This window comes from Condylostylus longicornis, unplaced genomic scaffold, assembly GCF_029603195.1.
Source record: "Condylostylus longicornis isolate FDR11 unplaced genomic scaffold, ASM2960319v2 ptg000209l, whole genome shotgun sequence".
NCBI classification, from domain to species: domain Eukaryota; kingdom Metazoa; phylum Arthropoda; class Insecta; order Diptera; family Dolichopodidae; genus Condylostylus; species Condylostylus longicornis.
Genome location: NW_026578176.1, coordinates 37,440 through 62,165, shown reverse-complemented (window position 1 = coordinate 62,165; position 24,726 = coordinate 37,440). Strand labels below are relative to the sequence as shown.

The window sequence follows — 24,726 nt, the reverse complement described above, 5'->3', positions numbered from 1 at the left end:
TGTAAAATTTACGTCTTGAGCGCATTATTGAAGTCACTGATTCTTACCCAAAAGATATTTAAATAATTATATTTAAATATAATTAAATATAATATTATATATTTAAATATAATTAAAGTTATTTCTTTGTTTATATAAATTACACTTCTTTCATAGAAATTTAAATTATTTTCTTTTTGTGTTTTTTAGAATTTCAATACTTTTAGTCTTGTCTCTGAAATAGTAAAAGCGAGAGAGCACATAAGAAATTCTTTAGAAAAGGTGAGTTACACATTTTTACAACCAACTAATAAAATAATTTTTCCATTACTAATGTTTGAACTGAAACTGTACTTGAGAATTTTTTGTCAAAGAACCAACTCAAAAAAATTAATACATATTTTATAAAGTATTATAATTTGAATATTGATTATTTTAAGATTAAATGTGTGGCAAATAGCTTGACCAAAACTATTGTAAGGTGGGTGGTTTTGGTATCGATGAGTTCTTGCCTCTATATTGCCTACATGTGGTCTAGATTTAAATATTCGTCCATAAATCTTACGTATTTGATTTATAATTCTGGATTGGATTTTAATCGATTTTCAAGCTGTCATCTCAGGAAAGGACAGTTGTGCTGCATATTGCCCTTTTGGCGAATGCAGGGAGGTCGCTGTATATAAGGCTTCCCTTATCGCTGTATATAAGGAGTTCTTCAGTTTCCCAACCTTTAATTGCCATTCTACACCTCCTTTAAAATCCTCAAACTATCGCAATTTATTATGTAGTCTGTTGCATTGGTTTAGTTTGTGGGTGCTAGGACAACTTACCACTTGATGTCCCTTCTGACCATTTCAATTAGCTTCTTTAGTGTAAGGGATAAAAGTTTCGTAAAATTACATAACACATGGTCGTTTGGCACAGATGATAGTTACTACCGGTTGTACTTGACACACGTGGATCGTACCGGACAAACGGACATCAATTGTGGATCCGTTTTAAGAATTTCACGAAAATTTGTGCTTATTTCGAGTGATATTTACGTCCAAATAAGTTAAGGCCTGTAAACTCCCCGACATGATGCCCACAAATTTTGTTATTGTCGCCGATTTCGAATCAACCGAATCCTGCTGAAATTCCAAACAGATCCGTAATTTTCGTCTGTTGGTAACGTAACAGCTTCCCCTGAAATTAACGCAACAGCTTGTACGACTCATAAATTAAGTGAAGTTCGGGATACTGCAACTTTTCATAGTTCGATGGGGAACTGTTTTTATTGATTACGGTACTGAAAAGTCATGCAATTTTGGCCACTTATAAATTTTCGGTAGCTTCATGTTTCAACACGGGCTGACAGGTTTGGTACGTCATCGGATTTCAACATCTCTCTTTTATTTCGATGTTCCATATTCTTGGATGAATCATTCGGATATCTGGCTATATAATAGGACACGGTTTTCCTGAACATGCAATCGCTTCTAGAATTTATTGCAAAGCTCTTATCTTCTTATGCAACATCTACACCCTATCGCACCAACCATTTATCACTTACTACTTTTCAACTTATCAAAAAAATTTGCGAAATTTTCGTTGCAGCAAAAGTGAAAATGATAAGCTTATCGATCTCAATAAGCTTATCAAAATTAAAAAGAACTCACTTATCAGATGAGTGTTGCACCAAACAAAAAAAGTGTAAGTAATTTTTTGTTTAAAGATAGCGATTAGTTTATCAAATTATCTAAAAATAAGCATTTTTGGTTGCACCAAAAATCTTTACTTATCAGTTTACATTAAATTATTTGATAACTTATCGATTTTTTTTTTATTAGAGGAATTTCGGCTTTCATATTTGGCTAAGTAAAAATTTTTTTTGAATTTAAAGTAAAATAAAGAAAAGTGTATTGCATTTTATTTTACAAATGTAAATTAATGCGTAAAATAATGTTAATTTATATATATTATGCTATGGACCATGTACTTTCAATTAATCAGTATTCATAATATCCGGCTACATCGGACATTATGAATAATGATGAATGTACACCACATTGCCCAAAATATATATGTATATGTGTCACACTTATGCAGGCGCGGTCGTGTTGTATTCGTCGCCCTAAGCGGTTCCTAAAAAGTGCGCCCCCCCTTCAACCGTTTCACCTATTTCAAGAATGTCAACAAAATTTAATAGGCATTGCACGTTGTGCATCATAAGCACTTTCTTGTAACCTTATTATGCTGAATGCAGAACTAATTATAGAATTATAGTCTGGAAGTAAACTTTCAATTTTTTGTTTTATAAATTCAAAAACAAGGTAATTTATTTAACTGTATGTTTTTTTATGAAGTTATGATAAGATTTATATCAATCATTTAAACTTGATTTTTTGATTTTAACAACCAAAAAATTTACTTTTTAACGTAAGTGAAACTTATTGTAAAAGGTTCTATGAAAATTATATCAAATCAAAGCTTATTTGAATATGAAAAAAAGTAAAAATTTATTTTTATTTTTATTCATAATTTTAAATTTACGAATAAAATTTGGCTTTTTATTTCACAAATCGTCTGAGAAATGAAGCAGCGTATAAAAAAAGTTTCAACTTACATTCAAAAATTTAAGGAAAATCAAAGTTTCCTTCTAAAATTTGTGACTTAAAAAATAAGTTTTTTATTAAAAAAGATTTTTTCAATTCAATATACGTAGTATATATTTATAAAAATTTATTCAAAATTTTTTGTTAAACAAATAAAATATTGGTATACACAATCTCAGTATCACGCTATGCATTCCATTATTTAAGAATATTCCTCTCATTCTCTTTTTCTAATTTCTTTCTATTCTCATTCTTAATTTTTGTTTTTTTTTTGTTGTTTACTAATGTAATAGTACTAGGGGCCCCTGTGGTTTGCTTATAAGCAGCATTATCTGTTGTAAAAACAGGATTGTGGCAATCAATTTTAAAATAAGTTTAGAAAAATTTGTAAATGTTATGGCATACATATGCAGGTATATACTTGTATATGCATAAATATCATATTGGTTTGAATACTAATGATAAATAAAAGTAATGGAAATATTTTTAATTTAATAAATTTTAAGATGTAATATGTGTCACTGTTAATTACATAGATATTAAAATTCAATTTAAGAATTAGTTAACAATTAAGAACGAAAAATTTCCTTCTAAACAACGTTATCTAGATAAGTACGTAACGTAACATTATTCGTGTTCTAATATCTCTCACAATTGTTAGTTTTATTTTTTTTAATTCCATTCCATATTAAATACAACAACAAAAAATTATTTTACTCTTTCTTAACTCATTTAAAATATTTCGCTTCCTTTTGCTTTTTATTTTTGTTTATGGTGGTAGTAAAGCAAAAAAACAAAAAAAATATTACTACTCTTTTTTTATTCTCTTTCGCTTTTCGCTTTTCATTTTTTGTTTTTGTTTTACAGTATGTATAATCAATTGAGTAATGTATCTACCCAGTATTCTCTTTTGCTATTTTCATTTTTTTGTTTTTGTTATTTATTAGATTATATGTATACCTGTTCATGAACTGGAAAAATCTTGTAAAATATAATATAGATACAGAAAAAGTAATACATTATAATAATGTGTTTGTTTGGTGAGTGGGCGACAACTAAGCAAAAATAAAATTTTGCATGTATAAAACAATTTAAATATAGTGTGTACGAACGAGTGTATCCCGGACGATCACTAAGCATAACAAAAATTTTGCTTTGTGATATAATTATATGTGTACGAGCGAGTGTTGATAGGGAGTAATCTCAGCAAAATAAAAATCTTGCTTTATGAGATAATTATATGTGTACGCATGAGTGTTGATCTTATTCATATCAAACAATATAAATTATGTGTGCATGTGTATTTTTGAATATTTTTATTTTTTGCGTATCTTGCTTCTATGTATATGATATGAGACGATTTCACCTATGTGTATGTAGGATTGAATGTGTACAGTTGTATATTTTCTGTTTATAGGCATCATATACGAATTTGTTCTAGTATGTATGTAAAAGGAAAAATTAATAATTGCAATTCTGATGATTCATACATTGAAAAAAATATTTTGTGTATTCGTACAATAAATAAAAATAAAAGAGCAGTGTGGAGTAACAAAATGTATCAATAATTTTCATTTTACGACCATTTCATAGTATGCACAAAGGAAAATATATGAAGATCAATACTTAGTGTTTTGGGTAACTGACCTTTTTTTTCATGCACATTTTTTATATTATTAGGAATAAAATATTATGTTTGTATGTAGGTACATCTTATCAAGTTAATTTCGCTGTAAATTGAATTAAATTTGTATTAAAATTTATGGTTTTTTAAAGTTTTTAATGGCGGGCCTGCTTTTCTGTCGCCCACTGCAAATGCATACTTCATATGAACCGTCCGCCTCTGCACTTATGTATATACTTAATAGGCTTAATTGACATATATATATGGTATATGTACACTTTATACTATGAGATTTAAGGGAAAGTTAAGCCTAGGATCATTCTTAATAGAGTAATTAAGGCATTAAGTATGTTAAAAATAACATGTTTATTGAGTTTCGAGTAAAGTTTAGTGCGCTAGAAATATAATAATTAAATTAAAAAATTAATAGGTTTGAAAACTTTTTGAAGAAGAAGGTGTGCAAGCATCTGAACGTAGAATACGACCAAGAATAAACTATGAACTTGATTGTAATACATTACAAAACTTTCGTTTATCACCTATTGCAAGTGAGCATATTCTAGCGAAAATTACTGGAAAATTGGCATATGATAGCGAAAGGAATCATTGTTTATTGTTTATCAAACTTTACATGTATGTTTATCTCTACCATGGCACGGATTGATCAACTTTTGGGATATATCAGACCTCGGGAACTGCACTTTTTAGCAGGAGTTACGTATAACACCGTTGTTAAAGCTGATGCAACACTTCCTGTTATTTAAAATTTTAAATTAAAAATAAAAAAGTTCTCATAATATAACAAAAGAATGCAGACACTCCAATTACAAAATTTTATGTCTGATATCAACAAAACGGTACAATTCAAATGTAGACACGTTTTGTCGATATCAGCAATTTTACATTAAAATAATAAAACTTAGTTATAAGTACTTAATTGTAAATTCAGTCATGGTTTATGGTTGAACAATAAAGGTTGATTTTTTTAATCAAATTGAATTTTAATAAAAGTGTCTTTTGTATGAATAAAATTAACAAATGTTTTTTTCTAAATATTGATACGAAAGTACATTTGTGGCGCAGAAACGGTAGGATTGTAAAAAAAATAAAATATAAAAATAATAATACAATCCAGTGATCCAAACGAATAAATAAATTAAAAAAAAACCAAAAAATATAAAAATTTTTTTTACACTATAAAAAAAAACTTTGTGGGAGTTAAAGTGAAAATTTTTTTCCTAAAAACAAAAAGAACTTTTAATAACAAGAAATTAAAAATTTGATGAAAAGAAACGCAACCTTCGACCAAAACAGAAAAAAAAATAATTATGGCTCAAGAACAACATCAAATGCAATTACAACAAGAAGCACAACAACAACAGCAACGTATAGTAAACTAAATCGAAAGCAGAGACGAACAAATCAGACAACTTACCGCTGCAATTCAACACTACCAGGATAAGGAAGCAATGAACCATGCCACCGAAAAAATTATGAGGGAGGTCTGGTTCATTACAAAATTTACTGGTAAAGGAGACGTTACAATTAACTCCTTTATCAGTAGCATTGAATATTATTTATCGAACGTACAAGACAGGGAACTCAAAAAATTGATGGTGAGGACTATATACTTCGAAAAAATTCAGGGTGAGGCAAGGGAATACATAATTAACATCCCCGAACCAGACAATTGGAGCCTGATAAAAGAAACGCTGAGACTCAGATACAAACCAGAAGTGGAACCTGCAGAAATATACAGAAAGATAAATAGCATGAGATGCGATTCGGTAAGTAAGTTAATAATTTTAGTACAACAAATTAAATACAAAGCTGACGAATTAAAAATTTACTATAAAGATGACAATCTAAGATATAGATCTAAGTAATGTTGATTCCATATTAGTGAACACAATTAAAGAAATGTGCCAAGGCACTTTGCTTGATAAAATATATGAATTAAAAGATTTATCAGTAATTTTGAACATTATGAGCAAACGCAGATTTGAAGATACCTGCATTAGAGCAGAGTATCGAATTAGTTTTCAAAAAAATAATAGTACCAATAATAGTAGTCACAATCGTAATAATAAAAATTATAATGTTCAAAATTATTCAAATCGAAACTATAGTGCACAAAAAGGTAAACATAATAATTTTAATTTTGATGGAAGTACTAATGAAGGACCCTTCTCTAATAGAAATTTAAACAATATTTTAAAAATAATTCAGGTCAATTCAAACGCAATTTTAACAATAATAATCAGTTCAATAAAAATAACCATTTTAATAGCAATAATTTTAATAATAATAACCATTTTAACCGAAATAATAATTCAGGTTTCTATAGACAAAATAATAATCAGAAATTTAATCAAAGATCAGGATACTTTAGAAACAACGTAGGTCAATATAATCAGGGTAATGACCAGGTAGAACCGATGGATGTAGGAAATATCGAAGTTAAACATAATAAACATTATCGCGATTTTGGACATTCTGGTAGGAACCCGGACAAAGATAGCCATCAACAGGGTACCCCTATAAAAATACAAGACCGGCCAGAGAGCGATATAAATCATAATTACTACAGTGATCAATCAAATAATATTGATTCTTTTTTAAGCTAGCCTCGGAAGAACTACCTATCATAGAAATAACAATACAAGAACGAAAATTTTTAGCGTTAATTGACACAGGGTCGACATTAAGTATTATAGACGAAAAAGTTACAGGTTTTAGAAAAATTGAAATCGGAGAAAGTGGAAAGGACGCTATAACTCACGAAGTGCATACACCAGCATTCTTGGAGCTAAAGGCTTATCCAAATTCACTGATGAGATGGAAAGTGAAAGAACTACCAAACCGTATCTACCAATTTATAATAGGAGCAGATATATTAAAAAAATTGAATGGCAAAATAAATCTAGAAGAAGGAAATGTTATTCTAAATAATCAATGCATAAAACTTAAAAATAATCCCTATATGTTTAACGAAATACATAATCTAGAAGTTGTAGAACCTAATAATTTAAATTTAAACTTGGATCATTTAAACTCAGAAGAAACTGTAATTGGAAAGGAAACCAAAACAGATGAAGTACATTCAGCCGAAGAATAGCTATTGGAACACATACCTATCAAAGAAGAAATCGTTAACAAGTGCAAAACCCAAATAATAATAACGGATAATAAAACTACAGATTTTGAGACTATATTAGGTAGAAGAATCATTTATATAGCAGAACACGATTTTTCCAGATTAGGAGAAATATTTAGAAGGTATATGCAAAAAGCTACAACAGGTATATTTACAGAATTACATGATGGTAAATACGACGTAGTGCAGGAAATTAATAGAGCTATATTCAAACAATAGGAAAGTAAAATTTATAAAATATTCGTTTAGGGCACGAGAAATTAGAACGGAAGTGGAAGCTGTAAAACAGATATCACTTAATCACGTAAAAGAAAGTTTCTACTCAGGTATTCAGGAAACATATCATCAAGTAAAAAATAAAATATATTACCCGAAATTACTCGAATTAATACAAGTTGTGATAAACCAGTGTGAAATATGCCAACAGGTTAAGTACGATAGGAACCCAATAAAACCCAAATATAAACTGACTGAAACTGCTAAGGACATTAATGATATAATTCACATAGATACTTACGTTATAATGAAACACGTTTTCCTAACTTTAGTGGACAAATTTTCAAAATTCGGAACAGCATATTACTTAACAGACAGGACTCATGTAACTATAATAGAACAATTAGAAGGACATTTTAACAGGGCAGGCAAACCAAATAAAATTGTTGCAGATAACGAATTTAAAACTATTCAGTTGGGGGAATTTTTACAGGAAGAGGGAATAGAACTACATCTGACTAAACCAAATAGTCACACAGGAAACGGCAACATTGAGAGATTCCATAATTCTATCGCGAATATATTTAGGATACTTATTATAAAAAATAAAGGCAAATGTGTTAAACGACTTGTACAGCAAGCCATTAGGGCTTTAAACGAACGATACCATTCAACAGTTAAATTCAAACCATCAGACATACAGAATCGTATGGTAGATTTTGAAAAGATTAAATTAAATTTAGAGACAGTAAAAACTAAAAAAATTAACAAATTAAATGAACGTAGGGAACACTATGATGAAACCAGATCTACCGGGTTTATCAAGAACTACAAGGCAGTTAGACACAAAGAGCGACCAAAATTCAAAAAATCTAAACTTAATAATATACATATATCAAACATTAAACGACCTCAAAAATTTTCAGGCATGGAAAATACTGACGATGGTCATATTACTGATAACATCTAGTTTAGCTTCATTGGAAGTTAATAGTATAACAGCAGAAACGTGTTTCGTAAATATAAACTTAGATGAATCAGACTTAGTCACAAAAACAGACATTATTATACACATTATTAACATACAAGAAATTTATGACACATTACACAATATATTTGGAATTATAGAACATCTACATTCAAAATACAGAACAATACTACAGCCAGAAATTACTTAACTTATTATAAAAACTAAGACTAGTACACCTAAGGACAAAAGAGCTAAACGTGTGCTAATAAATGCCGTAGGAATTACATCAAATTGGCTTTTTGGCACAATGGACGACACTGACTGACAAAATATAGAAAAACAATTAGAATCCATAATATACAACAGCGACAGGTTGATTCACAATTTCAACACAAGTTAAAAAAATACAGCTAAAGCTAATTATTCCCTTACCAAATAAATTTTATAGAGAAATTGATCATACCCAAGAAACAATTTTTGAGTACAATGGTTCTATCATTATGAAGAATCAAAACCGTTCAATGAACTTAAACTCAGCAAACATTGTACTTTTGTAAGCTCATAAATAATTATGTCACAGAAATTAGAGAAATTGATGAAGAAACCATTTTAATAAAAAATGCAAGAAGTATTGAACTAAATCAGACTTGTGATAGTAGAAAATTAATTTTATCAAAAAATGTATTGATTCATTTTAATAACTGTTCATTAAAAATATTAGATCACTATTTTTCAAATATAAAATCAAGTTTAAAAGAAAGATTCTATTATCCTATAAGAGAAAATGATATAAATTTTAAAAATTTTAAAACACAAATCACATTTGATGAAATTGTCTCAGGAAATTTTAATAATGTACAAAAAATAAAAGCCTTACATTATCATAAGAATGTGTCATATAAAATTAATAATTATAACAATTCTAATATTGTTTATAGCAATTTTTGTTGGAGTATTTGCATTATGTAAAAAATTTAAGAAAAATTTAATATTAATAAAATTCAGGAGAATTCAATTCTTAACGGGGGAGAAGTTACGTATAACACCGTTGTTAAAGCTGATGAAACAGTTCCTGTTATTTAAAATTTTAAATTAAAAATAAAAAAGTTCTCATAATATAACAAAAGAATGCAGACACTTCAATTACAAAATTTTATGTCTGATATCAACAAAACGGTACAATCCAAATATAGACACGTTTTGTCGATATCAGCAATTTTACATTAAAATAATAAAACTTAGTTATAAGTACTTAATTGTAAATTCAATAATGGTTTATGGTTGAACAATAAAGGTTGATTTTTTTAATCAAATTGAATTTTAATAAAAGTGTCTTTTGTTTGAATAAAATTAACAAGTTTTTTTTGTCTAAGTATTGATATGAAAGTACATTTGTGGCGCAGAAACGTTAGGATTGTAAAAAAAATAAAATATAAAAATAATAGTACAATCCAGTGATCCAACCGAATAAATAAATTAAAAAAAATATAAAAAGTATATTAATATTTTAATAAAATTTTTTTTACACTATAAAAAAAAACTTTGTGGGAGTTAAAGTGAAAATTTTTTTCCTAAAAACAAAAAGAACTTTAACTAACAAGAAATTGAAAATTTGATGAAAAGAAACGCAACCTTCGACCAAAACAGAAAAAAAATAATTATGGCTGAAGAACAACATCAAATGCAAATTCAACAAGAAGCACAACAACAACAACAACAGCAACGTGTAGTAAAAGAAATCGAAAGCATAGACGAACAAATCAGACAATTTACCGCTGCAATTCAACACTACCAGGAGAAGGAAGCAATGAACCATGCCACCGAAAAAATTATGAGGGAGGTCAGGTTCATGACAAAATTTACTGGTAAAGGAGACGTTACAATTAACTCCTTTATCAGTAGCATTGAATATTATATGGTGAGGACTATATACTTCGAAAAAATTCAGGGTGAGGCAAAGGAATACATAATTAACATCCCCGAACTAGACAATTGGAGCCTGATAAAAGAAACGCTGAGACTCAGATACAAACCAGAAGTGGAACCTGCAGAAATATACAGAAAGATAAATAGCATGAGATGCGATTCGGTAAGTAAGTTAATAATTTTAGTACAACAAATTAAATACAAAGCTGACGAATTAAAAATTTACTATAAAGATGACAATTATATAGATCTAAGTAATGTTGATTCCATATTAGTGAACACAATTAAAGAAATGTGCCAAGGCACTTTGCTTGATAAAATATATGAATTAAAAGATTTATCAGTAATTTTGAACATTATGAGCAAACGCAGATTTGAAGATACCTGTATTAGAGCAGAGTATCGAATTAGTTTTCAAAAAAATAATAGTACCAATAATAGTAGTCACAATCGTAATAATAAAAATTATAATGTTCAAAATTATTCAAATCGAAACTATAGTGCACAAAAAGGTAAACATAATAATTTTAATTTTGATGGAAGTACTAATGAAGGACTCTTCTTTAATAGAAATTTAAACAATATTTTAAAAATAATTCAGGTCAATTCAAACGCAATTTTAACAATTATAATCAGTTCAATAAAAATAACCATTTTAATAATAATAATTTTAATAATAATAACCATTTTAACCGAAATAATAATTCAGGTTTCTATAGACAAAATAATAATCAGAAATTTAATCAAAGATCAGGATACTTTAGAAACAACGTAGGTCAATATAATCAGGGTAATGACCAGGTTGAACCGATGGATATAGGAAATATCGAAGTTAAACATAATAAACATTATAGCGATTTTGGACATTCTGGTAGGAACCCGGACAAAGATAGCCATCAACAGGGTACCCCTATAAAAATACAAGAACGGTTAGAGAGCGATATAAATCATAATTACTACAGTGATCAATCAAATAATATTGATTTTTTTTAAGCTAGCCTCGGAAGAACTACCTATCATAGAAATAACAATACAAGAACGAAAATTTTTAGCGTTAATTGACACAAGGTCGACATTAAGTATTATAGACGAAAATGTTACAGGTTTTAGAAAAATTGAAATCGGAGAAAGTGGAAAGGACGCTATAACTCACGAAGTGCATACACCAGCATTCTTGGAGTTAAAGGCTTATCCAAATGCACTGATGAGATGGAAAGTGAAAGAACTACCAAACCGTATCTACCAATTTATAATAGGAGCAGATATATTAAAAAATTTAAATGGCAAAATAAATCTAGAAGAAGGAAATGTTATTCTAAATAATCAATGCATAAAACTTAAAAGTAATCCCTATATGTTTAAAGAAATACATAATCTAGAAGTTGTAGAACCTAATAATTTAAATTTAAACTTGGATCATTTAAACTCAGAAGAAACTGTAATTGGAAAGGAAAGCAAAACAGATGAAGTACATTCAGCCGAAGAATAGCTATTGGAACACATACCTATCAAAGAAGAAATCGTTAACAAGTATAAAACCCAAATAATAATAACGAATAATAAAACTACAGATTTTGAGACTACATTAGGTAGAAGAATCATTTATATAGCAGAACACGATTTTTCTAGATTAGGAGAAATATTTAGATGGTATATGCAAAAAGGTACAACAGGTATATTTTCAGAATTACATGATGGTAAATACAACGTAGTGCAGGAAAAATTAATAGAGTTATATTCAAACAATAGGAAAGTAAAATTTATAAAATATTCGTTTAGGGCACGAGAAATTAGAACGGAAGTGGAAGCTGTAAAACAGATATCACTTAATCACGTAAAAAAAATTTCCACTCAGGAATTCAGGAAACATATCATCAAGTAAAAAATAAAATATATTACCCGAAATTACTCGAATTAATATAAGTTGTGATAAACCAGTGTGAAATATGCCAACAGGTTAAATATGATACGAACCCAATAAAACCCAAATATAAACTGACTGAAACTGCTATAATTCACATTGATACTTACGTTATAATGAAACACGTTTTCCTAACTTTAGTAGACAAATTTTCAAAATTCGGAACAGCATATTACTTAATAGACAGGACTCATGTAACTATAATAGAACAATTAGAAGGACATTTTAACAGGGCAGGCAAACCAAATAAAATTGTTGCAGATAACGAATTTAAAACTATTCAGTTGGGGGAGTTTTTACAGGAAGAGGGAATAGAACTACATCTGATTAAACCAAATAGTTATACAGGAAACGGCGACATTGAGAGATTCCATAATTCTATCGCGGAAATATTTAGGATACTTATTATAAAAAATAAAGACAAATGTGTTAAACGACTTGTACAGCAAGCCATTAGGGCTTATAACGAACGATACCATTCAACAGTTAAATTCAAACCATCAGAAATACAGAATCGTATGGTAGATTTTGAAAAGATTAAATTTAATTTAGAGACAGTAAAAACTACAAAAATTAACAAAATAAATGAACAAAGGGAACACTATGAAGAAACCAGATCTACCGGGTTTATCAAGAACTACAAGGCAGTTAGACACAAAGAGCGACCAAAATTCAAAAAATCTAAACTTAATAATATACATATATCAAACATTAACCGACCTCAAAAATTTTCAGGCATGGAAAATACTGACGATGGTCATATTACTGATAACATCTAGTTTAGCTTCATTGGAAGTTAATAGTATAACAGCAGAAACGTGTTTCGTAAATATAAACTTAGATGAATCAGACTTAGTCACAAAAACACACATTATTGTACACATTATTAACATACAAGAAATTTATGACACATTACACAATATATTTGGAATTATAGAACATCTACATTCAAAATACAGAACAATACTACAGCCAGAAATTACTTAACTTATTACAAAAACTAAGACTAGTACACCTAAGGACAAAAGAGCTAAACGTGTGCTAATAAATGCCGTAGGAATTACATCAAATTGGCTTTTTGGCACAATGGACGACACTGACCGACAAAATATAGAAAAACAATTAGAATCCATAACATACAACAGCGACAGGTTGATTCACAATTTCAACACAAGTTAAAAAAATACAGCTAAAACTAATTATTCCCTTACCAAATAAATTTTATAGAGAAATTGATCATACCCAAGAAACAATTTTTGAGTACAATGGTTCTATCATTATGAAGAATCAAAACCGTTAAATGAACTTAAACTCAGCAAACATTGTACTTTTGTAAGCTCATAAATAATATTGTCACAGAAATTAGAGAAATTGATGAAGAAACCATTTTAATAAAAAATCCAAGAAGTATTGAACTAAATCAAACTTGTGATAGTAGAAAATTAATTTTATCAAAAAATGTATTGATTCATTTTAATAACTGTTCATTAAAAATATTAAATCACTATTCAAATATAAAATCAAGTTTAAAAGAAATATTCTATTATCCTATAAGTGAAAATGATATAAATTTTAAAAATCTTAAAACACAAATCACATTTGATGAAATTGTCTCAGGAAATTTTAATAATGAACAAAAAATAAAAGCCTTACATTATCATAAGAATGTGTCATATATAATTAATAATTATAACAATTTTAATATTGTTTATAGCAATTTTTGTTGGAGTATTTGCATTATGTAGAAAATTTAAGAAAAATTTAATATTAATAAAATTCAGGAGAATTCAATTCTTAACGGGGGAGAAGTTACGTATAACACCGTTCTTAAAGCAGATGCAACACTTCCTGTTATTTAAAATTTTAAATTAAAAATAAAAAAGTTCTCATAATATAACAAAAGAATGCAGACACTCCAATTACAAAATTTGATGTCTGATATCAACAAAACGGTACAATCCAAATATAGACACGTTTTGTCGATATCAGCAATTTTACATTAAAATAATAAAACTTAGTTATAAGTACTTAATTGTAAATTTAATCATGGTTTATGGTTGAACAATAAAGGTTGATTTTTTTAATCAAATTGAATTTTAAAAGTGTCTTTTGTTTGAATAAAATTAAAAAGTGTTTTTTTTTTAAATATTAGTACGAAAGTACATTTGTCGGGCGTGTTTTTACATTTTTGACCATTGTGAAGAAAATATTCAACCGATTTATTTGAAATTTAATATATAACATAAGCCTTTCTCGACCATCCGCGAAACTTCCTAATTTTTGGAAAAAATCAGGTGTCAGCAACTGGACGTTTACTACAGGCGACATTTTTGCGTATATAAAGAGAAATAATCAACCGATTTCATTGAAATTTAGTATTTTTTCGTATTAAAATGAAGATATAGCTTAAAAAAAATCAAATTTTTCGTATTAAAATGAAGATATAAATTTTTTGAAAAGATCAGGGTTCGAAAACTGCCCTGCGGGGCGATTTTACATTTTTTATCAGATCTACGGAACGGATTGATGAAATTTCTTGAAATTTGATATTTGGGTTCTGGTTGTTACAGAAACTGACTGGCGAGAAACATTTCAGGGACCAGGATCAGGGATTCGGGTAGCACAAAACGAAACTCTACTAAGAGCCAAATTTACGTTTTTCTAGGTATGTTAACTATAAGCTTACTAATGCCCTAAAATTGGAAAGAAGTATTTAACAGTGATTTTTATAATATTCTGTAATACTTTCACTTAACTATTGCGGTAGGTTATGTGCTGGTCACATCAGATTTTATTTTAATAATTTCCTAAACGGTAAGTTTTTTTCTTTTGAATTTGTTCGTTTAATTTTTTTTTTGTGTTTAACATAAAATTAATATTAAATTTTGATATTTTTAATAGAACTAAATCCAATGAGGAATAAAACTGTAATGATAAGTTCTTATCAAATTATAAAAATTACATCACGTTCGATAAGTTTACGATTTTTTTGGTGCAACACTTATCATTTTTACTTATCAAAAAATGATAAGTTGTAAAATTGATTAGTGAATGAAATTTGAAAAACTTTGGTGCTGATACAGACTGACATTTCCGCTATGCTCTCGTAGAATGATCTCAAGCTACTTCGCCTAGTCTACGGATTTCCTCGGAAATTTTAAAATATTTGATGTGAAAAGTTTGGCGTACATCATATAAAATGAATCTGTTGTGTAAAATCAGATTTGTAGATGTAGTCTGATGTCTAACTTACACCTTACATTGTTTAATCATATATCTTCAAACAAATAAATGTTCGCAAAGATTTATAAACAAAATGGAAAGTAAATTAAAAATATCAAAAAGTTTGAGAAAGTAGCATTTTTTACTACAGCTTTTGCTAAATTTTAGATGCGAAAATCGTTGTATTTATTTGCGAACAAAAATTTAATAAAACATTTTCAGTTGATTCACTTGCTTTAAACTCGATTTGTTTCGAGGTTTCAAACTAAAAAGCTCCAGTCCATTTGAATATTTCAACGTTCTAATATTCGTTGAGTAAATAAAATTTTGTCTAAGTTTAAAGTTTTGGTTAAGGCTTCATATTTTCAATCAGACCAACAAACTCAGGGAGTAAATCAAAAACAATTTCAAAACTTGTATGCATAATGCTAGGGGTGTTGAAAATTGTTTGAATGAGGAGGTTAAATTAATATTCTTAGCTTTAGTGGTACTACATTTTTTTTTCTTGATATAAAATTCGAGTATAAAAAAAAGTTGGTTGGTAAATTCGATTGAAAATTGTATTTAAAAAAATTATTTCAATTTTTAATACATCCGACTTTTGTTTTTTTATAAATTGGGTTTAACAAGAAATTGAAAGAAAAGCAAAAAATAATTATTATAAACTCGATGGCTTTAAGAACCATAATACACAAAATGAGAGTTGTAAGGAATACTTAAAACTTTACCTACATGGCTTTTAGAACCATAATACACAAATGAGATTTGTAAGGAATAATTAAAAATTGCAATCGGAGTCACTGTCCTGGTAAGTAAGAAAGAGCAACTCTCATTTTCCTTTTATGATTAAAAATAATAAAATAATAATTAAATAAAAAATAATTTCAATAGAAAAAAAATTGAGGAAAAACATACGAACTATATCCAAATTGACTCGAGTGAAGGAGTTAGGAAAATTTTTTTTTAAATTAATTATATTTTCAACTTGACACCACAGTTACTTCCCATATCTTGAGTTAACTTACCCTATGAGAAAAAAAAGATAATGAAATGACTTAAAAATAATGAAATGCTTTCAGTAACATATAAAACGTTGAAGGCGAAGGTTGTACTTGTTTTTCCGCTGTTTCAAGAATTTTAAAATAATTATGAATGAAAATATTAATATATTTTTTTGATTTTTCAAATATATTTTCTAAATTTTACCTGCTTTATAATAAGTGTGAATTTATTTTAACATATCTTCTCAAAAAATAGCCACTTCGATTTAAAAAAACCCTTATAAAATAAGGTCGTGCTTTCAAGTTCAGTGGCATTCAAAGAAAAAAACAGGAACGAAGCCAAAAATTCGTAACATTTCGTAAAAAAAATTGAGTATTGGGACTTGTTAGATGTAAAGACATTATTAAAATATTAAACTCTGTTTATACGTAGAAAAAAGAAAAATATAATGAGAAAACATAACAATGGAATTTTTGTGTTTCAACTGTTTATTAAATATTGTATTTTTGCAATCTGAAAGCTATGACACTGTGGAAAATTTTTGGTATTAGGTGGAACTTAATACTTTGTTATGAAAACATTTTGTTTACATAATGGAATTGAAGGTTTCATCACCATGAATTTAATTTTTTATCTATTTAAATTTTTTATACGAAATTTACATCTGCATTCTCTCAAATCACAAAAAACAATGATTTTTTTTTCCCACTTTTAGTTTTTATTTAATTTTTATTATGAAAAATATTTTAATACCTTAGTAAAATTCCTATTTTATTATATATGTTCTAAGAATGATTTTTTGCACATATCAGGTAAGATTTTTGGTCCTCCATTGTTATATATGGTGCTGCTCTATCTAATTTATCTATATCTATAAAAAAAATCTATCCATATCTATATATGTATGTATATAAAAACAAAACCAAAACTTCTTATAACCCCTTCTTAGTAATAATCCGTTCACTCGATCATCATGAAATCAAAAACTGATCTATCCCAGAATGGACTATGCTGAGATATTAATATCCTTTGTATTGTTTATTTCGCAATCATTTCTCCTTTTTATGTAATAATTTATTTTGGAGTGTGAGACCAAATCATGGAGGGCCAGATATTGAAAATGCTATATTTATTGAAGAAAAACAGGACGTCTTTTCATAAAGTTAAAATTAATTTTATCTAATATTATTAGTAAATCTTGGAAATTTACTTCTAGATTGACGGTATTCCATCTCTTGCTTCATCAGGTCCGATGGATTTCCTGGATAGACTCAATGCTCTTGAAAAAGAACAGGCTGCTCTTCGCAAAAGTAATTTTATTTTACCTTTGTTTATTTAATTACGTTTTATAAATTTAACGTTATATAATTTTTTTTGTTTTATTTTAGTGATGTTATACTTAGAACAAATATGCTCCGAATCAACTGAACGCATAAGTATTTTGGAAGCGCACATTGGCTTATAATTTAATTCTTACATAAAGTTTTGTGCGTAAAAAAATGAGTGAATTTGCTCGTGAAAATTTTAAATGATTTGGAATGTTAATAAAAATATAGTTGTGCTTTCATTGACTAATTTTAAAGGAAACAAGAGTATAACTGTTTTCACAAATTAAAACTAAACTCAATGAAAATTCACATTTTCTTATAAACAATAAAGTAATCAAATTTATTTATGTATTATTCTGCCTAAGGAGAACTCTGATTGCAATAAAATTCTTGCAATATTTCTTTTAGGTATTGATATTTTGCGAAATATCGACCACAACTTAGTAAAATATTTGTCTTTGACTTAATTTGACTTAATTTTTACCTTGTTTATAATCTGTCAACATCTTTTATCACGATTATCTACCTCGTTGCGGTGTATGGACCCGAGTAGGGTCAAGGCATCTCGGGAGTCATCTCTAGATGAGACCTGAAACCAAAAGATAATCAAACTTTTCACAACATAACCCTCCTATTGATTGCTATCACTTCAAACTCTCGTGGACCGCATTAAGATGTTATACAACCTATGTCAATAATCAGCTTAGTCGAGGTCCAGACAAATAGCCCAGTCGCGAACGGAGTACCAGATACCTGGCGGCCTTCGGATTATTTAGACTTGTCTAAATACGGTGGATCTTTGCCTAGATGGACTTCCTTTCTCAGCAACTCGTGAGACTAGAATTGAGAGAAATATTATAAAAAACTTGCCAACCGGCAACTGGACAAGCTTGAAGAGAAAAACAGCAACTATATACAGGTCCTTATTTTGAACAAGGAATTGCAGAACGGGCGGCCGCAGTCGTTCAGAGCAAGAAAGAGGCTGTAGAGTCTTTTGCTCAGACACCGTTTCCATCCAAAGCAAAAAAGCTAGATGGTGCGGGTCTGATAGATAACGGTGGTACGCATTTAGATCTGGAGGGGCCTTGGTCGATCTGGACCTAGATAATGATGCAGAGAAAACGTTGGTGGAGGTTGACGAAAGCAGTAATTTTTCGAATAACCCAGATCAATCTTCACCACTATAAAGCGGCACCAGTTGCATTTCCTACAAAAGAGCGGAGATGACACAGTCCTGGTCCAGGAAGCTTGGCTAGCGGGAGTTAGTATTTGCGCGCTCAGGGTGGCCTATCACAGACTGCTTTATAGCGGCGGAAAGGTAAGGTTGTGCATATTAATTAAAAGTAGTTTAAATGGTTTTCTAGTGCATTTGTGGAGCATTGAAGATTTTACTGCAGTCAGCTTTGATTTGGTCGGTGATTGCCAGGGAGTGCTTCCAGCCAGTAATCAGAGGGACTTGATGGAGAAGGCACTATCTCTCAACACAGGTTGGAAGGCACTATCTCTCAACACAGGCGACGCTAACGTGGATTATGTGATATGGAAGAGTTTGGATATGGACACAAGAGCTGAGTCGCTTTTTGATTGTTATCTTGGTAACTAGCCTCATACTATGTAATAGACGCTCAGAGCCCACTTTCGTTACTAAAAATAGGCATTAAGTTATAGATACAGCTATTCCTCAACTACTAACAAAACAAAAAACTTTTTCAACAATAAAAAACATAGTATTACTAACACTTCTAAAACTAACTCAACTCAGACTGAAACAGATCGTGCAGTTAACAATATGTTGGGTTCATCTAGCCAAAAATTTCGAAAATACAATAACTTTGTTTATTCTCATACAATTAATCGGGATGACGACATAGATAATAATATTAATTGCAACGGGAATGTTAAAACTAATAATAATAGCAATATTAATATTAATAATAATAATAATAATACTAATAATAATAATAATAATAATAATAATAATAATAATAATAATAATAATAATAACAATAATAATAACAATAATTATAATAATAATTATAATAATAATAATAGTGATAATTATAATAATATCAATAACAGTAGTACCAATAATAGTGCTAATAATAGTAATAATAATAATATTAACAATGATAATGATAATAATAGTAGTAATAATGTTTTAAGTAGCAACTTTAACAATGATAAGAATAATGATGATAATAATAATAACAATAATAATAATAATAATAATAATAATAGTAATACTAACAATAATAATAATATTAATAATAGTAATAATAATAATAATAGTAATAATAATTATATTAATGATGATGATAATAATAATAATACTAATATTAACGACAATGACCAGGAGACAGCGTCTACGCGTTGTCTCGTTTCCGTGAACCTAGTGTTCTGAATAACGTACGCTTATTCTTAGCATATATGCATGCCCAAGATAACAATATCTGCATGGAAGGCAAGACAAAAACTTATTTAGGGGTTTCAATTAGACAAGAAGGCTTGCCTAACAATTATAAGGATCTACTAGAACTGTTTCTTAAATACTATGATTCTGAGGGGATTTCGACTAAGGATGCTAAAGCTGACTTAGAAGCTTATCGGCTTCAACTTGGGAGTAAAAGACGTGAATATCTGCAGAAAATAAGGGAAAACGAGCATAAGTTTTTTCGTCCCTGCACGTCAAAATAATCTCATACGTTTAATTGACAATACCAATAAGAGTGTTAAACTCCTTAATATGTTTTACCATAATTGCAGTGGTTTGAGAGGTAAACTAAAAAACCTTTTTATTGACGCCAAATCATGCAATTTTAATGTTCTAGTCTTCACTGAAACCTGGTTAAACGATTCATTCAAAAATGAAGAAATACTTGATAGCACTTGGTCCGTATATAGAAATGACCGTGATTATAATTCCACGGGTCAATCTAGGGTGGGCGGAGTTTTAATCGCCACCAATAATCATGTACCAAGTCAATTGGTATCTTCTTGGTTTTTTCAACTTTTTACCATCAAATTATTAAAGTTCACTCAGGTAAAAATTATACCTACATAGGTGTGGTGCACTTTCCCCCAAATTCTGACGAGTCCTCATACAATGATTTCTTTGCAATAAGTAACGATATATTCACAATAATGAATGAGGATGATAAGATTGTAATTTTGGGTGATTTCAATCGACCATCATTGTCTTTTGTCATCGATGATTTTGATAACCAACTTCTTCCTATCAATTTCATGGATGACATAGATTTTGACCTTATTAGTACTTTTTATGGGAACGACTTACAGCAGGTTTTTCGTTACCCCAACAGTAGAGGTAATTGGTTGGATTTAGCATTTTCTAATGCTTATGACACCATTAATGTTCGTTTTGCCACTGACGAAGAAAATCTTTTCCGAAACTCAATCCATCACAACGCGTTGGTTTTAGAACTACCCTATTCCAACCATAAGATCTCAAATACTTACAATAACGAAATTGTATACGATTTTATGAACGCTGATTACCACGGTATCAATTATGCCCTTAGTTTAATTGATTGGGAAATATTGTTGGAGCAGCATAATTTAGATAATATTATGTATGATTTTTATTCCATTATCTTTGAAATAATTGACAACCATGTTCCGAAAATCCGTAGAAAAGACAAATTAAAAGAACCTTAGTTAGACCGTAATTTAAGACATTTACGCAACCGGAGAAATAAATTGTACCATAAAATTAAGCACTCTGGTAATGACAACAACTCACTTATAAATGATTATAATGAGTTGGCGAATGAATTTAAGATTAAGGCAAACGAGGCATATGATAATTATGTCCAAAATATCGGTAACTCAATAATGAGCAACCCTAAAAAGTTTTTCGACTTCGTTAACACTAAACGTAAATCATCAGGTTACCCGATTTCGATGTGTATGAATGGCAAAATGTCTTCATCTCCCACGGAAATTTGTAACTTTTTTGCTGACAACTTCTAGCAAATTTATCGCCTGAGTTACCCTCTAATAATGTTAATTTCAATCCTGCACCCCTTGTTAATAATACCAACCCGCTTTTCGAATACTTTCATTTATCGGTAAAAAATGTTTTTTAGGTAGAAAATGTTCTTTACAATTGTCGCTACACCCTGTCAAACCCTCTTACCTCAATATTTAACAGATCTATATCCAGCGGAATTTTTCCATCAGCTTGGAAAAATTCGTATCTGATACCAATTCACAAAAAAGGTGACAAAACAGCGATAGAAAACTACAGAGGTATTGCTGTTCAGTCTGCTATCCCAAAATTATTTGAAAAATTAGTTACTAATATACTTGCACCGGTCATCAATCCATTATTAAATGATGAGCAACATGGTTTTAGAACTGGTCGCTCGACAACCTCAAATCTTACAGTTTTCACATCTGACGTTCTTTCATTAATGGAAAAAGATTTTCAAGTTGATACGATATATACGGATTTCAGTAAAGCTTTTGACCGCATCGATCAAAATACTTTGGAGCGTAAACTAGTTAATTTTGGTTTTAAGTTCCCTCTACTAGGTTGGCTCAAATCTTACTTCTCGGGGAGAACCCAATTCGTTAAATTCCAGGGGATTAAATCTAAACCTATTCGCGTTCATTCTGGTGTTCCTCAAGGAAGTCATCTAGACCCTATTCTTTTCAACGTCTTTATTTCTGACCTCTCTCATTGTCTATCGGGTATTTCTCATCTAACCTACGCTGATGATTTAAAAATGTACCACGTTATAAATGATATATCTGATACTAACTACCTACAAACGAAATTAGTACTTCTTGATAACTGGTGCAGTGCTAATAAATTAGACCTTAATGTTAAAAAATGTTATATTATCAGCTTTTCACGAAAGCGTTCAATCGTTTGCCAAAATTATTCTCTTCAAAACTCCACCTTAGAACGCGTCGACCACATAACAGACTTAGGTATCATCCTAGATAGCAAATTAAATTTTAATGCACATTATGATTATATGATTTCCAAAGCAAACAAAATGCTGGGATTCATAAAGCGTAGAGCCAGAGAATTTAACAATATCTGTGTTACAAAATCACTTTATTGTTCTCTGGTTCGCTCTATTTTAGAATACGGCAGTATTATTTGGGATCCCGCTTTCACGATTTTTTTTCAAAGAACACTTTCAAAAAAAAAATTCTTGACACTTTATACTAACCATAACCTACCACAATTTTTAAGTAATTCATTGACCTAATTATAGTTTCTTTTATTGTCATAAGTAGAAACATTTTTGACTTTTTTTAGTAAATTTTTTGTAATATCATATCACACTATATTGTACTTTGTTATAATTTATGTTTTTTCTTTTGATTCACTTTTGTTTGTTATACTTAAAATTTCTAATTTTGCTGCATCAGCAGTTATGTATTTATTGTTTGTAGGTTAAATATTAGTAATATTTTTATCTTGTTTCCTGTATTAAGTATAAGCAATTTTTTTTTTGTATTTTGTATGTAATAAGTTTTTTTTTGTAAATTAATATGAATTATGTTAGCACCTTGTTTGGTGTAAATAAATAAAAAAATAAAATAAAATTTCTTCATATATACTGTCTCAATTGTTTATTTAAATCCACTATGCAGTTATACAAGTGGTGCCTTGTTGGGGAAGTTGGATATATTATATATATATAGCTACTAGTCAGGTGTCAAAATGTATGGGTACTTCTAGAAGAGCTGGAGACATGGGACAAAAACCATTAGATAAGGTTTTGCCTCTAGGGTCCCAGAAAAATCTGACATTGGAACTTTTAGCCCCAAAATAGCTCTATTTTAAGATTTTCTGAAAAAATTTTTTGTATAACAAAAGCACGTTTTTCTTTTATACTTTATATTATTAGAAATACAACCGAGAAATAAATAATATTTGAAAACATAATGATCTCAAATATTTTTGCTTCGAAAAATCAAAATAAGCTTAAACAAATATCAGCTATTATCAAAGACGTTAAATGTTTTGTGTAATCCGAATATTAATGTTTTATTTGTTATTGTTTTGAATATTATGTTTAGCTAATATAAAAATTTATGTACGTATGTATGTGCCCCCCCACCCCCTTCACCGTTTCACCTATTTTATTATTGTGAACAAAATGTGCTAGGTATTGCACATCGTGCATCATAAAGCACTTTCTTTTAACCTTATCATGCTGAATGCAGAACTAATTATAAAATCAGAGCCTGGAACTAAACTTTAAATTTTTTGTTTTATAAATTCAGCGACAAGGTAATTTGTTTAACTGTATTTTATGAAGTTATGATCAGATTTATATCAATCAATCAAAAATTACTAAATTTTTATTAAAAGTTTATTTTAATCAAAAATTTACTTTTTGGTGTAGGTGAAACTTATTATAAAAGGTTTTAAGAAAATAATATCAAATGAACTTTTCCAAAGCTTATTTGAATATAAAAAGTAAAAATTTATTTACTTATATACATACTTAAATGATTGTACAAATGATTTACACTACATCAATTCAACATAAAATTCTTAACATTCTTTTGATTTTGTTAAACATTTTTTAATTCAATATAAGTAGTAGATATTACTAATTAATATGTAATTTTGAAATTCATTAAAAATTTTTTTTTGTTAATCAAAATTTTTTGTTCTTAAACAAATTTTTTGTTGTTTTGTGTTTTATACACAATCTCAACTCAATATCAAGCTATGCATTCCGTTGTTTAAGAATATTGTTCTCATTCTATTTTCTTTTTATTCTCATTCTAAATTTTT

The 24,726-nt window shown here is 28.9% G+C and overlaps 1 protein-coding gene across 1 annotated transcript in view; it reads left to right on the top strand.

The window, feature by feature from the left end:
- LOC129616445 (probable elongation factor 1-delta) overlaps positions 1 to 18,282 on the top strand; it is a 54,963-nt gene extending 36,681 nt beyond the window's left edge. The window contains exons 3-5 of the mRNA XM_055532069.1: positions 190 to 261; positions 17,828 to 17,921; positions 18,000 to 18,282. Coding sequence (XP_055388044.1) covers positions 190 to 261; positions 17,828 to 17,921; positions 18,000 to 18,076 — 243 coding nt within the window. The 3' untranslated portion in view covers positions 18,077 to 18,282. The remainder of the gene's footprint in view (positions 1 to 189; positions 262 to 17,827; positions 17,922 to 17,999) is intronic.
- The last annotated feature ends 6,444 nt before the right edge of the window (positions 18,283 to 24,726 follow it).